We start from the raw sequence: 17886 nt of genomic DNA on the forward strand, positions 1-17886 counted from the left end.
GCTATTTTTAATTCCCATATACAGATAATAATAAATATCTTCAGAGTTTCTGCCATTATTAAATAAGGTAGCATATTAAAACAGTCCATCATAATATTGAGTTCACATTACGTAAAGAGAAAGCATCCTTCCTGCCTAGTTGTAAGGATGTCTCCATAGGCCAAGTATTCCGACAACTTTATAACAATAATCTTGGCAAATTCCACATATATTATGGACTCTAACATTGTGGTTGTAAATTTCAATGTTTTCTGTGACAAGTCAATAACAGCAACCTGCTGGCATACACGGCTTGTGTAGACTCGGGAAGTGCATGCCACAAATACAGATATTAAATTCAAAATAAAACAAAGAAAAATACCTCAGCTGTTCAGCACGAATGCATTCTCTGACATACTAAGCTCATAGGCTAACAGTTTGTGAACTTGACCTACTTGCTGAGGGCAAAGCCAGACAGACTACTGTTAGCTTAGCTTAGAATACAGCATTAGAGAGCTGATACTACATCCCTATCTCTTTCATTCTAAAATTTAACCGTATCTGGTACCAGACAATAGTACCCATAATCTCTAGCATGTAGCCATAATATTTACCTAATTTTCCAATGTTTGCCATCCCTCAGGGCAAGACTGATGGACCAAAGTTAACACCTAAGTTACGATCATTATTTCCCTAGTTGAGAACCAATCAATTTATTTCCCCTGAAAACCTGAAATGAATGATGAGATTGCAGTTCGTCTTTTTTAAGTATTAGTAAATGATAATGTGGATTTTGGACTTGAACTTTTGTAAAAGCATTCCCAATTCACAAGGAAGAGAAATAAATGAGAAAGCAAAAACCACGTTAAGTATAAAAAAGGGAGTTGACTGGGTGAGAGGCGAGCAGAAAAGAGAAGATTCACATTAGAAAGGAGAGATGAGGATGACAATGAGTGACAGAGTGAGAGAAGGAGAGAGAGCCAAATATGATGCAGCTTCTCAGAATTACAGAGGTAACTGTCTCTGGCTCCCACCCTTCTGGGTCTGATTTCCTTGAGCCTTCCTGTAGACTAGCATCCAAATTACGTTTCCATGATGGCCACAAGTTTACAATACACAATGCATTTTATATGAATGTATGCGAGTTCATTTTTACATCTTGGTGACCAAGAGTACTCAGGTAAACATATCATCAATTCTTTCATTAGATGCATTTTTGCTTAATCCCTACATCAAAAGATCTGGAAATTTCTTCTCAGAAACTTTCATTACATATAAGTCAAAGCCTAGTATATCAAACCATTTTGTTAATTTCCAAAATTTCTATGTAACCCTGAGACAAGACACTGGGGATTGATGGATAGGATACAAAGATTATCTCTGGAAATCCAAGGATACATCCAGAGATGTATAATTGTTTCATTTTTATAGATATTCATAAATTCTTTCTAAAAGCACTGGCACTACTGATTAATGTAATACCACAGCAATTTTACTGCAAATTTTTGGTATTAAGAATAATTTTTAAATTGCATGAGAATATTTTATGGAGAATAAAATACATGCAAGAAAAGGGCTACTGATCTTTTTTTTTTTTTTTTGATAAGAAGCAATAACAAGAATGAGAAAAAATTTAACTTCGGTACCCCTGGAAGAGGATATCTGAGTGCTTTTAAAGAGGACAGCATGATATTGAGAAAAAAAAAACAAACACATACTGGAATATAAAGAAAAATACGCAGTTCTTATATTAGTCTTAATATAAACAAGCTATTGGAAAAGACACCATTTTTACTTTATACATCGATAACATCATTTGTAAAACAAGAATTATATTTTTGCTATATCTTTGGACTCGTCTAAGTTGTTTGATATGTAGGTGAATTTAAAATACTCCTTGACGTAAACATAAAACAATCAGACCAAATAAACTGCTACCAGTAAGCAGAAAGTCTTAAAAAAAAAAAAAAAAGTACATCTATTTGAAATTATCATAGCTATGAAAGTGCTGCAGAATTACTTGGGCAAGTTCAAAAGGACAAATATCCAAAGAAATGAGAGAAATTTGTGGGGCCATTATTCCTTTAGAGACATATATCAATTCTAGAAGAGATTCCTGAGATACCGAGAAACTAAACATTTTGAGAGACCCCTGGGTTGGAAGACAAGCATTGGAGTTTGGACCCTATCAAGGGAAGAAAAGGAGCAGGTAAGTCCCCTAGCTTTTCATCTCAGTTCAATTCAGTCGCTCAGTCGTATCTGGGTCTTTGTGACCCCATGGACTGCAGCACGCCAGGCCTCCCTGTCCATCACCAACTCCCAGAGTTTTCTCAAACTCAAGTACATCAAGTCAGTGATTCCATCCAACCGTCTCGTCCTCTGTCATCCCCTTTTCCTCCGGCCTTCAATCTTTCCCAGCATCAGGGTCTTTTCCAATGAGTCAGTTCTTCGCATCAGGTGGCCAAAGTATTGGAGTTTCAGCTTCAGCATCAGTCCTTCCGATGAATATTCAGAACTGATTTCCTTTAGGATGGACTGATTGGATCTCCTTGCAGCCCAAGGGACTCTTTTCATCTAGGATCACAAAATACTACACACTAGATATGTGGGTGAATTAGAAATAGAATTGTTCTCCAAGGGACCAAAGTGCTATTCTTCTTTTCCAGTTTTATTGAGATATAATTGACATAACACTGTGTAAGCTTAAGGTGTCCAACATGATGATTTAGTATATGTAAATAGTACAAAATAATTAGCATAGTAGGCTCAATTAACACCTTCATCACCTTGCATAATTACCATGTTTATGGCAAACACATTTAAGCTTTACTCTTTTAGCACCTTTCAACTATATAATACAGCACTATTAACTATAGTCACCATGTGGTACATTAGATCCCCAGAACTTATTCAAATCTTGCAACTGAAAGTTTATAGGCTTTTTACCCATATCTTCCATTTCCCTTACCCAGATCCCTGGGCAACCTCCACTCTACTCTGTTTCTATGACATAGGCTTTTATAAATCCTGCATATAAGTAAGATCACAAAGTATTTATCTTTCACTGTCTTATTTATTTCACCTAGTATAATGTCCTCAAGGTTCATGCAAGTTGTCACAAATGTCAGTATTCCTTTTTTTTCTCATGACAAAATATTATATGTTATGTTCATACAAATTCATGTATGTATATATACATATGTACACAGTGTGTGCTTAGTCACTCAGTTGGATTTGACTCTGTGCAACACAATGGACGGTAGCCTGCTAGTCTCCGCTATCCATGGGAGTTTTCCAGGCAAGAATACTGGAGTGGGTTGCCATTTCCTCCTTCAGGCAATCTTTCTGACCAAGGAATCGAACACATTTCCCCTGCATTGGCAGGTAGATTCAAACTGGTGCCTCAAAAGTAAAGATGATGACACCATTTTAATGGCATAAAGTAAAGAGGAAGTAAATAATTACTGATGAGGGTCAAATAATTACTGAAAAGTGAAAAAGCTGGCTTAAAACCCAGTGTTCAAAAAAACTAAGATCATGGCATCTGGTCCCATCACTTCATAGCAAATAGAAGGGGAAAATGTGGAAGCAGTGACAGATTTTATTTTCTTGGTCTTGAAAATCACTGTGGACAGTGACTGCAGCCATGAGATTAAAAGATGTTTTCTCCTTGTAAAGAAAGTTATGACAAACCTAGACAGTGTATTCCAAAGCAGAGACATCACTTTGCTAACAAAGGTCTGTTTAGTCAAAGAGATGGTTTTTCCAGTAGTAATGTATGGGTGGGAAATTTGGACCATAAAGAAAGCTGAGTGCTGAACAATTGAGGCTTTTGAATTGTGGTGCTGGAGAAGATTCTTGAGAGCCCCGTGGATTGCAAGGAGATCAAATTAGTCAATCCTCAAGGAAATTAACCCTACATATCCATTGGAAGGACTGAGGTGAAACTGAAGATCCACTACTTTGGCCACCTGATGTGAAGAGCCGACTCACTGGAAAAGACCCTGATGCTGTGAAAGACTGAAGGCAAAAGGAGAAGGGGGGGAGCAGAGTGAGACAGTTAGATAGCATCACCAACTCAATGGACATGAATTTGAGCAATCTGCGGAAGATAGTAGAGGAAGTTAACCTGTTAACAAGTAAACCTGGAATGCTGCAATCCATGGGGCTGCAAATGACTTAACATCTGAACAACAACATTCTACTGTTTTTCATGGTATCATAAATGTAAATGCCTCTTTACTTTTACAGATATTTCCCTGTTAGGATATGAAAACATAAATAATTTCTATATGTTGATTTTATATTCTGCAACTTTACTAAAGTTTTTCGTTAGTTCTAATATTTTTTTGGTGGAGTGTAGGACTTTTCATAAATAAGGTCATATTATCTGAAAACAGATACTCTCCTTCTACCTTTATGATTTAGATGTCTTTTATTGCCAAACTACTCTGTTTAGAATTTCAAATAGTATATTGAATAGGAGTGGAAAGAGTGGACATCCTTGTCTTGTTTGTTAGCTTAGAGGAAAAGTTTTCCATCTTCCATTATCAAACTATCTTAACTAGGATTTTTATGTATGGCCTTTATTATGTTGATGTATGTTCCTTCTATTCCTACTTTGTTGAAGATTTTTATCCTAAAAGAATGCTATGTTTTTTCAACTGACTTTTTCTGCATCTGATAAAAATGATACAATTTTTTTATTCACTCTATTAATCTGCATATCACATTATTGATTTGAATATAATCAACTATTCTTGTATCCTCTTTGATCACAGTGTATAAGTTCAAGTTTGTGGTCTCTTTCTGTTCTACATGTTTGCGTTAATTTTCTGCATGTTCTCACTAGACACTTTTCAAAGTTTACTTCTATCATTATCAGGACATGCACAGGGAGAGAGCCACAGAGTTGGGGGTGTGTGGGTCTGGCTTGCAGAGCACTGGTGCTGCCCATGGGCCAGTTGTGAGAAACTACAGGCAAAGCATCTCCAGCAGCTCATTTACGGGCTTCTTGATGGAGGCTGCAATATGGTAAATAAGATATGTCTCCTTTGATTGCCCTCTGAGCATCATTATCTGCTGCTCTACCAGCCTCTCCATACCTCTAGTCTTGTAGCTCATGACTTAATGCCCTACACGGGGCAAGAGAGAAAAGGACATCTTTGGCTGTGTCCCACATAACTGGGACTCCAAACTTCCACTCACAAGGCCTCACTTTCCCCAGTGTGAAAAATCTTGGGCTAAGAAAGGTCTCTTGACATACAGTTTTGCTAAATACCTTGAGGGAGGTATAATGTGGATGAAGTCAAACTGTTCCTCTTACTCTCTTAAATGAATCAAATGAATATTTTTGCTTCGGTGGTATACTGGAATTTTTCTTCTGGTCTCTTAGATTTTTATAAGTCCTTTCATATGTGGGTTATTGTTTAAAACAGTGTTCTCCAGGGACTCCTGGACCACACTGAGACAGGCTGGAACCAGACTATAGACTACAGCAGGTTTCACAGCTGGGACTAAAGTCTGTACACCTACTGCCTGATGCATGAGTAGGTGAAACTCCTTCTGGGTTCCTTGGTATATGGTGTTGGATCCCACAGAGCCCACAACGTGTTGTGTATGAATGAAGGATTGTTGTGTGGGGTGGGACACAGGAGGGATGCCTTATTTGGCCATATTGCTGACATCATTTGAAAGACAAGTTTTAAATCATTCTGATTACTAATTATAGTCTGGTAATCCAGGATTGTTAATTGACTTATAGCCACATGCCTGAAGCAAACTTATACCTTATCTAGAATGAAATCATATCATTCTGTTCTTTATCTATCATACTTATTCATCAATAAAAAATAATCTGACTTATAAGATGACCAAGTGAAACAGATCACCAACCCAGGTGGGATGCATGAGACAAGTGCTCGGGCCTGGTGCACTGGGAAGACCCAGAGGAATCGGGTGGAGAGGGAGGTGGGAAGGGGGATCAGGATGGGGAATACGTGTAAATCTATGGCTGATTCATATCAACGTATGACAAAACCCACTGAAATGTTGTGAAGTAATTAGCCTCCAACTAATAAAAAAATTAAAAAAAAAAAAAAAGATGACCAAGTGATCTGAATTAAAAAATCAAGAGAAAGAATATAAATAAATACAAAATCATAGCATATCCAGATAATAGTCTTATAAGACATGGACTTTAAACCAGCTGTGATGAATAAACAGTCTGTGAGCTAAACATATTTTACTCATTTAAAGGTTTGTAAAGACAAAGACACAACAGTAGCAATAATGATGGTAACACAAAGACAATTTTGGGACAGGGCTGTACATAGCCCACAAACAGTAAAACATTTATTATCTTGCTCTTTATATAGAAAATATTGCCAACTCTGTTCTAGGAAATAAAATGCATTATTATTTCAGCAGAAAATGGAAACTCAAAAAAGAAGCAAAGGGAAATTTGAACTTAAAATACAGTATCTGATATTAAGCAAACATGAGATCGGGTTTAATTGAAGATAATATATACCTAATAAGAGAGGTATAATTGCTTGTATATTAGCTTTAAGTGAAGTAGCAAGTGTGGATTGAAAAGGAAGGTAACATAAGTGAAGAGATCATAGGTGGTAATTTTCCAAAACTGATGAAAGATATCCAACATATATTCAACAATTGCTGCAAATACAAAGAAAATCACACTAGACACAAAAGTATAAACATACTGAAGAAAAGACACAGAAAATCTTAAGATTATCATTTTTCAAACAAAAAGAGAGGATATACTACCTTCAGTAGCTTAGTAAGATTGACTGCTAATCTCTCAATGAAACAATGAAACACTGCCTTCTGTCTTGGAAGACAATTAAATGACTTCAAATTTGGAGATACAATGAGGGACTAGCAAAAGTCTTTTTCCAGACTGGAGGAAAGTCTTTATCCAATCAGATTTTCTTCAGAAGTGAGTGTAAAATAAAGATATTTTACACACACACACACACCAACTAATAGAATTTATCATAACCAGGTCTGAATTTAAGAAACACTAAAGTTATACATCAAGTATAAGGAAAAATATCCCAAATTGTGACTTTAAGATTAAGGACAAAATGACCCCTTCAAAATTAAATACTTTCTGCAGAAAAATAACAATGACAATAACTTGTATAGCTTTGAATACACGTGTAATTAAAATACACATAGCAAACATTCTTAGAACTGATGCTGAATTATATGAAGAATATAGTTTTATTCAGGAAGGTCACTGCCCTCATAGATAAGGGTGCACAAGATAAAACAATAAATATTATGCTAGCATAATATTCTTGAGTCAAAGTATTTGTGAATTTGAAAGCATTTGCTTTGTTTTGATACAGAAATGTGGAAATGAAAAGTCTGAATCCGATGTTTACAGTTATGTTCTCCTTTCCTGAGGGAAAGAATATCAAAAGATCTCTTAAGATATCTCATAGACCTTGGGCTGCTGCTGCTGCTGTCACTTCAGTCGTGTCCGACTCTGTGCAACCCGTCATAGACAGCAGCCTACCAGGTTCCTCCATCATCGGATTTTCCAGGCAAGAGTACTGGAGTGGGTTGCCATTTCCTTCTCCACATAGACCTTGGGGAATTTATCATTTTCCAGGTCAGTCTTACATGTTCGGAAACTTGACTTTTGTTAGTAAAATGACAATAAATTTTTCTCTCAAGGGAAACGTCCTTTTTACCAAATCATAAGACTAATGTATTAGTTCATGAAGCCAAATTATTAAATATTATGTGTATATCTCATAATATTCAAAATATGCCACCCAGCTGACAATCCTGTATTCTCCATAACATAGTGTTATTTTTCTATAAGAATTATCACCAAAAATGGGAGATAGTTTTTGGAATAATCAGATTAGTTTCACTGTGTAGAAACCTAGTTAGGATAAGACTACATTTCAGAATCAGGCTTGTTCACAATGGTCTTATCATATGGAGTCTTTGTCAAAGGGCTATATCACTCCCAGTTCATCAGCTGAAGGCACTACCAGTACACCTTTTTAGTCCATCCATGGATGCTACATGATCATGGGTCATTTCCCTCCTTGACTTATTTCTGTATTTGAATAATTTAATATGCTTAAATTGACATTGGGATTACTATGTTTCTTTAAGCAATTTGCATATTGTCTGCTTTAGTTTATTTTGGGTTGATTTTACACTTTAAATTATAGAGACGGGACTTCCTTGGTGGTCCAGTGGCTAAGACTCCACGCTCCTAGCCTGGGTTCTATCCCTGGTCAAAGAACTAGATCCCACATGCCACAACTAACAGTTCATATGCTGCAAGTAAAAGATCTTGCACAGCTAAATAAATAAATATTTAAAAAAATAAATTACAGAGAATACTCAAATTTCTCTTATTTCTAATATTTTTGACTGCTTCATCTATATACTAACAACAGAAAATATACTATTCTTCTTAAGTAAGATAAAAATACATCAACTATACATATATGTTATTCCAACTTGTGTGCATTTGTTTTCTCCCAACCTGTCTCTGTTGGTTATTGTTGCTCTAAAAATTTCTGATGAAAAATTTAACACTGTTTTTTCAACTTACTTGGTGAACAATGACATTTTTCACACTATTTACAACTTCATAAGGATTGACTGACAGGCATTGTCAAATGGGTAAATGGCTCTCTTTGACATGTTATAAAAACTGACAATCAGTTAAAAGCTCATGGGGCAAAGCAGTAATACACAAAGCTAGAGATATGTTCAAAATGTACTCAATAAATATGTGTATACCTACAACTGATTCACTTTCCTGTACAGCAGAAAATAACACAACATTGTAAAGCAAGTATACTCCAATAAAAATAAATAAATGTACTAAAAAAATGACCACCATAGAAAGTTTTTCAACCAGAGAATTAAGGACACTCTAGATAATTTAAAAGTAATAAGGACATATGACATTGGTCCTAGTTATACTAGAAGATTGGTTAACTTTATCTAGATGGGGAAGGTCTTTGTCTGTCATCTATCTATCTATATAATAGTCCTAAAACTCAAAATGAATTGTTAATAGCAGATAACACATATGCTAAATAGGTATGACCAAATAAGTAGAAAACATAAATGAATTACATTGGAATAGTGTGAATTTAAGACTTTTAATTCTAGAGATCTTAAGAGAATGTGCTGTGTTTGTATTCCTCACTTAGGCCCTTACCAATGACTGAGTTATAAATATAAGCTCATTTCTTTGCTTGAGCAAGTTATTTCAAGAGAATGTCAAATTAGAGAGGATAAAGCTTCCCTGGACAAGAAGTAAAATTCAGTCATTTTGTACATGAGAAAACTAGAGATCAAAGAAATGATTTAGACTTTTAAGGCTACACAAGAAGAGATTTATGTAAGTGTTTGCACATAGATAAATAAACTAGATTAACATAAATGGATGAGTAAGATATGACTTAAAAAGAAAGACATAGAGGGAAGATTTAGTGGTACCAAAGGACAAGTTTTGTTAAAAACAGCATTACAAAATGATCACCTCATCAAATAATTGAATGAAACATATTTAACTTAATATAGAGGAACTACACATCTAGAATGTAGTTCATTCAACTTCCTCTGAACTGGGCACTATCAAACCAATTCTGCTCTACTTTAACCAGCTTCTAGCATGATCTCGCAAGCAGGACTCTTACAAATTAGAATCCCTCTCTTCAAAAAGTTCATGGCTTTAGAGCCTGCAGGTGACATTGGTAAAGGATACTAGGGAGTTGATTATAACAAAAAAACAAGTCTTAGAAGACAGCAGAAACCAGCAGCTATTTATTAAAGATGAAGGGAATATCAAAAGAAATTGTAGAAACTAGCAAAAAAAAATAGACATAAATAAGTTATCTTCTTCTCTGTATCTGTTAACAACTCTTAGATTAGAGTATGTTTAGATCTAATTTTATTAATTTATTTTCAGAGTGGTTTCCTGGCCTCACATTTGTTTAGTCTCATATTAGGATAATTTATTGTTAAGTTCTATATTTCACAGAACAGTTTATAATTAAAGTTGAACGTGGCCTAACTGGGCAACCTATGTTGATCCAGTTTAAAATAACTGTGCTCAGTCATTTCTGACTCTTTTCAATCCTATGAACTGTGCCTACCAGGTTCCTCCATCCATGGGATTTCCCAGGCAAGAATATTTGAGTGGGTTGCCATTTCCTCCTCCAGGGGATCTTTCCAACCCAGGAATGAACCCATATCTCCTCTACTGGCAGATGGATTCTTTACCGCTGAGCCACCTGAGAGTCCCAAAATAACATTGTTCAGTTCAGTCGCTCAGTCGTGTATGATTCTTTGCGACCCCATGGACTGCAGCATGCCAGGCCTCCCTGTCCATCACCAACTCCCAGAGTTTACCCAAATTCATGTCCATTGAGTCCGTGATGCCATCCAGTCATCTCATCCTCTGTCACCCTCTTCTCCTCCTGCCTTCACTCTTTCCCAGCATGAGGGTCTTTTCAAATGAGTCAGCTCTTCGCATCAGGTGGCCAAAATATTGGAGTTTCAGCTTCAACATCAGTCCTTCCAGTGAACACTCAGGACAGATTTCCTTTAGAATGGACTGGTTGGATCTCCTTGCAGTCCAAGGGACTCTAGGGAGTCTTGAATAGATCATAAATTTCACTGATTACAGAAATACTGTTTTAAAGGAAAAAGTCATATATTTTATGTGGAAGGGACTTAACCAATGCCAAATGGTTAAAAGAAGATGTGACTGAGAACCTGGTATCCTTAGCAATATCAGTGGTTGCCAAACTTAGTGGATTTTTGGAAACTACATTTCCATACCCATCCACAGAAATTCCAATTATGCAGTCTTGGGATGAGTCAGTAAATTGTAGCTTACCAACAACCATGCCCTCACTGCACACACACAAGCACACAACAAAATGCAGGTGAATATAATAATCAGTTAAGTTAAAGTTCATTATGATGAATGATCATGGGCATTTGCCTTTAGCTCATTTGTAAATGTAAGAAGCTATGTATTTCTAAAGTGACTTTTGACTGCAAATTTTATATTTCTGATATAGTGTCTTGCTAGTCCAGTGATTTCTTCTTGAGGATGTCTGATTCCCTCAGCATCACTTAGGGAGAGTTTGTTCTTTCTGGAGGCTATCTGTTCCATTGTCATAAAGCTCCCTATGCTGAGTCAAAATAATGCAACTTCTACTGCTTTGTCCAAGTTCTACTATTTGAAAAGTATGTATTCCAGTCCATCTGATAGCCCTTCAGATGCTTAAAGGCTGGTTTTGCATCTTTCCTTCAAAATTTGTTCTCTAGGTTAAAAAAAGATGTAAAGATTATAACCATGAAAGAATATAGTTTCTTCTCAATAAGCTACTTAATAATGGAACAAGTTCTCAATATCAGTAACATGATGTCTCACTAGAAAAGAAGAAAAATCAGTGAAATAATTTGGAATTTTGTATCAATACTTCCATTTAGAGGAAATCTTGCCAAGAAAGCGGCTGAGGAAAATTGTAGGAGTGTTACAGCCTACCAGCAGATGGGGTGTGGTAAATTCCAAAGTGAGAAATGGAAGAATGAGAAAAAAATAATAAAAGCACATACATTTGAATAATTTTTAAAATTAAACTGTGTAGGCTGTAGCATATTCTTTTAAAATCATGATATTATTTTGGATATACTGTTTCTATTGATGAACAATTAATCAAATTGGTGTATCCAGATTTCTTTTACACAATATAGTAATTCAAATATAACTAAATTTATAAATTATAACTGAACTAATTACATAAAAATAAGATGCAATCTATAAAACAGAGGATAAAGGAGTCATAATAGAAATACAATTTACCTATGAAAATATGAACATGATAAGAATAAATTATACACCAAATACAATAATTATATAAATAGGTTCCCTCTAACATAAAAAAGAGGTTAATTCAGGAAAAATAAAAGTATTCCATTTACAATTCAGGAAAAGGATTATTAAATTTATTTCAAGTGATGCATTTACTAGCTCCTTTCAAAGGAGTATGTAATCAAAGCTCCAGGACACTCTTATCACTCCTCTTTCTTATATAATCAAAGTTCTTCTTTATTTAGTTTTTCCTTTATTTCTGACAAACTTACTACTTCTCTCTCCACTCTTCAAAACTGCTACATGCTTTGCAAAACTGTTAGATCAGAAGTCCTTTTTTCTAAATATGCTGTGGATTGTCTCTTGACCATTTTGATCAGTTTTCCTTCTTGAAACTATCTTTAAGTTCAAAGACTTTTAAATGTCCTGATTTTTCATTGTACTTGTGTCTGTCTTTCTGATGATTTTCTTTTTTCCATTTGTCTTTCTACAAAAAGCAAATCTACTCTTGTTTCTTTAAAAAAATCAATAACAATCAGTCTTTAATATAAAGCTCTACTTCTGAACTCTCAGTAAGCTTCTAATCCCTTATCTCCAACTCTCTCCTTAATATTTCTACTTGAATGTCAGGCTATTATCTCACAGAATCAAAGACTGTTAAAGTTCCAACTGACCTGGATATCATCTAGGCAAATCTCAAGTTCCAGATAAGGGTATAACTTGAAAGAATAACCATTCAAAGTCACTCAGATCAAAGGGGTAGGACATAGACTAATGCGGGAGTTCTGTATTTTCTGGTCCACAAATAGTATGTTACATAGCACATACATGATTTCTGTTTTGTTGATAATTTAGACTGAATTCATAAATTTTATAGACTATAACTTATCAAAGAAAATTAGCATGTAGGGAAGGGTATGGTTAATATCAACAATTTTAGGCCAAATAAATATGTTTGGCAGTGTTCAAAATTGACTCACAAAAAAATTATCTATTGGACTAAACAAGATTTCTTTTTGAAGTTTTGAGAACCTATAAAATAATTTGCTAAAATAAAATAAAATAATTTGCTTTGATTGGCTCAGTTCTTGTGGGTTGATAAACTTAATATCTCAACTATCTCTCAAAAATCTGAATCTGTTCCAATGGCTGTATTAAGAATGCTCTTATTAAATTTAGGTGTTTGGGATGGCAGAAACTTGAGTATCTCTGCAGACCCAGTCCCAGGGAAACACTGGTGACAAGTGCTAAAAAGTATAAAAAAGATAACTACTCAAAGACTCTGAAAATTATTCTAATGACATAGAGAATGTTAAGAAACATTTATTTTAGAAAATTTACTAAATTTTGGTAAGAACACTGCAAACCTACGGCACTTGACTATGACCTGTTCCCTCATTCACCTATTCTCCCTACCCTTGTGTGGTAAGCACAGCCCCCACCACGCCTGGTCCCTCTGACAAGTTTCTCTCATCAACAACATTTTTAGGCTTATCTAGACTTACTTTCTCAGTCCCATGCCCTAACCACTGATGTGAATGTTTGTCTCTACTAAAGTAATAAGGCTTGACTGTTAAAGATATGATCATAGAAACTCCAATCTAGGCAGTATGACCAGTAAAATAGGGTTTCCCTCTCCCTTTACCGCTCAGTCAAAGATATGGTATATCAACATAAGGGGCAGGCCACTTGAATTTCTCTTCTCCACTCCACCCCCAAATGGCAGAGGCTAAACTCCTGGTGAGTGTTGCAACAATTTAGGGGCTTCCTTCCTCAACCCACCCTTTCCACCAAGCAGAGGATCTACTCTAGGCTGAGATTTTTCTGGTCTTTATTGGCCTTGCCTCAACTCATTTATTGGGCAAAAGTTCCACATTCAGAGATGCAAGCTGAGAAGGCTACTATACTCACTCAATACCCTCATAATGGGGCAGTATCATTCAAGGAGAAGGGGAACACTGTTCCTATTCTCAGCTGTGGAGTAAGGGCTCACAGATTTGCCACGTGAGATAGGCAGTTAAGGAAAAGTGAAAGTCGCTCAGTTGTGTCCGACTCTTGGTGACCCCATGGGCTATACAGTCCATGGAATTCTCCAGGACAAAATACTGGAGTTGGTAGCCTTTCCCTTCTTCAGGGTATCTTCCCAACCGAGGGATCAAACCCAGGTCTCCCACATTGCAGGTGGATTCTTTACCAGCTGAGTCGTCACAAGGGAAACCCAAGAATACTGGAGTGGGTAGCCTATCCCTTCTCCAGTGGATCTTCCAGACCCAGGAATTGAACTGGGGCTTCCTGCATTGCAGGCAGATTCTTTACCAACTGAACTATCAGGGAAGCCCACAGTTAAAGAAAACTCTCCTCAAAGTTACTGAGAATTGAGTGCAATTTGATTGTGGACACACATGGATCTTCCATTTCTGAGTGGGCTTTAAAAGGGGATTTGGACCAAATTGTTGCCACTGCTGCTGCTTCTGCTGCTAAGTCGCTTCAGTCGTGTCTGACTCTATGCGACCCTAGGGACAGCAGCCCATCAGGCTCCTCTGTCCATGGGATTCTCCAGGCAAGAATACTGGAGTGGGTTGCTATTTCCTTCTCCATAATTGTTGCCACATTACTATCAAATATCAGAGTCTCTTTAGACCCTAATAACCAGTTCTGGTACAAACAAAAGAAGTTCTGTTAGATAAGAAGTTAGCTATGCGCATATGACAGGCAGCCCCATGGGCTGAATATTCAATAGCCTCCTAATCCCGCTATTTACCAACCTGCCCAAAACAGACCCCCATCAGTCCTCCAAAATGGTCATGGGCCTGGAAAAATCCCCCACCAGCCAAGCAGAGGCACATGTGCACATCTCACTGTTATCTTGTCCTTAGATAACCTTTGGCAGCCATTGGGCTTATTAAAATGTTCATAAATATTCTATGGATACATGCATCTAATTAAACTGACTTAATTATGGGCAGGGCCTGCTCAATAGGGCCTCTTATTATATAACTGGCAGCTGCTGTTAATTAAGACTGTCAATCAACAACCACCTGGATTAAGCAAAAAACTTTGCCTTAAAAGTTGTACACCCCAGCCCTCCTTGGCCATTATCTTCCTCGGCCTGGCTTACCTCTCTCTTGAGGTGTTCTCTTAGCTCTCTCTTTGCCTTCAATAATCTCTCCTGCAACCAGTAAGAAACAAGCCCCAAGGTAGAAGTAGTAATGGTTTCACTCAACCTTCTGTTACAGGGATATTCTGATTCATGGCAAGAATTTGGTCAAAGCACTCAAGGCTCATTTTCTTCTTGTTATATCAAAACTTGATCCTGAACTTTTATATTACAAATTTGGAGTAACATATTAACCTAAAACCTGGTCTAAACCCTAACTCATTAAATATTGCAAGCCCTCTCCCAACTCAAAAAAAAAAGAAAAAGAAAGAAAAAGAAAAATTATAATATTGGATTTTGGTGAAATCAATGTATAAAAGTATGCTGCCTTTTTTTTTTTTTTTTGCTGCAGGGACATATTGAATACCTGATCTATTTAGGTTAAAAAATAAGAAATTTGATAACACACAGGGTGTATGTATTGATATAATGCAGCTATTGCCTCTGTTCTAACCTTTGTTCTTTCCTACAAATCAAAGTATATTTTACATGAACATTTTCTCTCTCACTGAGAAATCTTCACTGGTTTTCTATGTATTTCCTCTTAGTTGTTACACTTCCTTATATCACTGTTTTTCCTTACACTACAGGGGAAGGGGGAATATAAAAATAATTATCTTAGATATAAAAATAATTATCTCCCTAAAATAATTTTAAATAATTTGAGCGCTACATATTTTCAAGGAAATACACAGAAAAATTCAAGACAATTTTAAAATTGTTCACAGCGGTAGTATCCAATCATTATCCAAGACATGTATTCCATTTTTTTGGTTTTGATATGAGAAACATAAATTCACATATCCACACAAAAATAAAGCTCACTCGTTTTTCCTCCCCTTCTTCAGAGAAAAAGAGCTTGTCATATGTATAAAAGCCTCAGCAAGGTTTAAGATTTAAACTTTCATTAATTTATCACAAGCATTTAGGCAAATTACCTCACTGCTGAGACGAAACGAAGTAACTTCAAAGTTACAACTTTTTTTTTTCCCCCAAACCAGTTTGGAAGTACAATGTGTGGCGATTCTTTTCTCCTGGGAAACTTTAACAATTCTTTATATTTAAAAACTGACCTGGAGGATGGGCAAGTCAGAATGGCACCAGGTTTCCGGGCCTTAGAAGCTGGCGGACTGGAATTGTGGCTCCACAGCTGGACCTCATAGGTCGGTGTTGCCGCCCCGGGAGATTCCGGAGCGTTGTTCTGGAAGGAGTGAGAATTGCAGCCCGGGCATGCGCAGTTCGCTGCGTGGGGGTGTCCGGCTCCTGTCAGGGCAGTTCCGCAAGAGCGCGACTTCCGTGCGGGATTCAATTTCTAGTCACCTGACTGTGCTCCTGAGAGAGCCCAGACCTCACTATGCCTCCAAGTTTTGTGAGGGGGAGAAGAAAACAGCAACCCACTCCAGCATTCCTGCCTGGAGAATCCCGGGGACAGAGGAGCCTGGTGGGCTGCCGTCTGTGGGGTCGCACAGAGTCGGACACGCCTGAAGCGACTTAGCAGCAGCAGCAGAAATCTGAGAGGACTGAGGTTTAACTTGATACGTGACGTGTACGAGACTCCTGAGAAAGGCTCCGGAACCGTGGCCCTCTGGCATCCAGGACACTACGGTAATATTTTTTCAAAACTAGTTTATATATATGTACATATTTCTTGTAGAACTGAAGCACGACGTGACTGTCAACACACTCAGCAGTTTATACTACAACTATAGTTTTTAAAGAAATATTCGGATAACTAATGTACAAGCTATATGTCAAAAGATGATGAGAACAGCTGAAAAACTAGTTATGGGTGATGTCCGCTTTACAGGAGGTATTGTTTGATAGATTGATGTCCCTGGGAAGCAAATTCTGGTACAAAGTATTGGGAGAACCCTAAGCAATCCTGCATGGTTTTACCTGGAGTGCCTGGAACATGAGGCCCTGACTACTCTTAAATAAGACATTTCTCAAGGTTGTATGTGTAGAAAGAAATCTTGAGGCATGCCATGATGTCTCCCTTCATGAAGAGTAGGCTTCTTCCGTGCTTGTTTTAAAAAACCTGATTCACTAACCTACATGTTCCTCTTTAAGGGAATGCACAGTGTGTGCAGGTATCCATCTGGACCTTTAATTTGCCATTGTTGGGCTTGAGGGTCATGGGAGAATTGATTCAAGTTTTATGCTCATGCTGCTTGCTTTGCTATGAGTAATGACTTCATTTGGCTCTGAACCAGAAGTCTTGTTTCTTTCACAGCCCTGAGCTAGGAGTCTCCTTTCTTCTGCTAGCCTTCTTGAAAGGGTAACAGAGTAACTGGTAGTTTGTAAGTAGGATACAGACAAATTTCAAACCCTTATACATGAAGAAATGTGTGTGGGGGAGGGTGTTTTCTGTGGGGTCATGAAAGAGGCAAAGCCAGGCAGAAGGAAACAATCTATCACACCAAAGACCCCAGACAGTGCTGCAAAGAACTTGGAATCAGGGATAACCCAACAGACATGCAACATGGATCAGGGGTAACCCAGCAGACATGCAACATATGGAGGCAAGAAGATCTGGCCTGTGTGTCTTTGCATGTAGACTGCCCCCCCAAAATGAAGCCTGCTCTTGAGCATGGTGGCCTCTTTTTTGTCTAAAGGCAAGGGAAATAGCAAAGCCCAGGGAGTGCACCCTAGCATCCACTAGGGCTGCAAATAAAAAATATCAAAAGAATGGCTTCTGACAAAACAATGAATTTTCTCTAGAAATACATGACATTTCTCTATTGTCATGCAATAGAATTTGTGAGTTTTAAAAATACACTTCTGAGGTAAAACTCCATTTAAAAAATTTTAGATTGCATGTGTGAATAGATGCAAGTAAAATAGTTACTTTGGT

At 37.0% G+C, this 17886-nt stretch overlaps 1 protein-coding gene across 1 annotated transcript in view; it reads left to right on the forward strand.

Annotated features, from left to right (window-relative positions):
* The first annotated feature begins 916 nt into the window (after positions 1 to 916).
* LOC122703124 overlaps positions 917 to 17886 on the forward strand; it is a 176506-nt gene continuing 159536 nt past the window's right edge. The window contains exons 1-3 of the mRNA XM_043917192.1: positions 917 to 992; positions 16112 to 16297; positions 16407 to 16637. Coding sequence (XP_043773127.1) covers positions 917 to 992; positions 16112 to 16297; positions 16407 to 16637 — 493 coding nt within the window. The remainder of the gene's footprint in view (positions 993 to 16111; positions 16298 to 16406; positions 16638 to 17886) is intronic.

Source organism: Cervus elaphus, chromosome 11 (assembly GCF_910594005.1).
Source record: "Cervus elaphus chromosome 11, mCerEla1.1, whole genome shotgun sequence".
Classification (NCBI taxonomy): domain Eukaryota; kingdom Metazoa; phylum Chordata; class Mammalia; order Artiodactyla; family Cervidae; genus Cervus; species Cervus elaphus.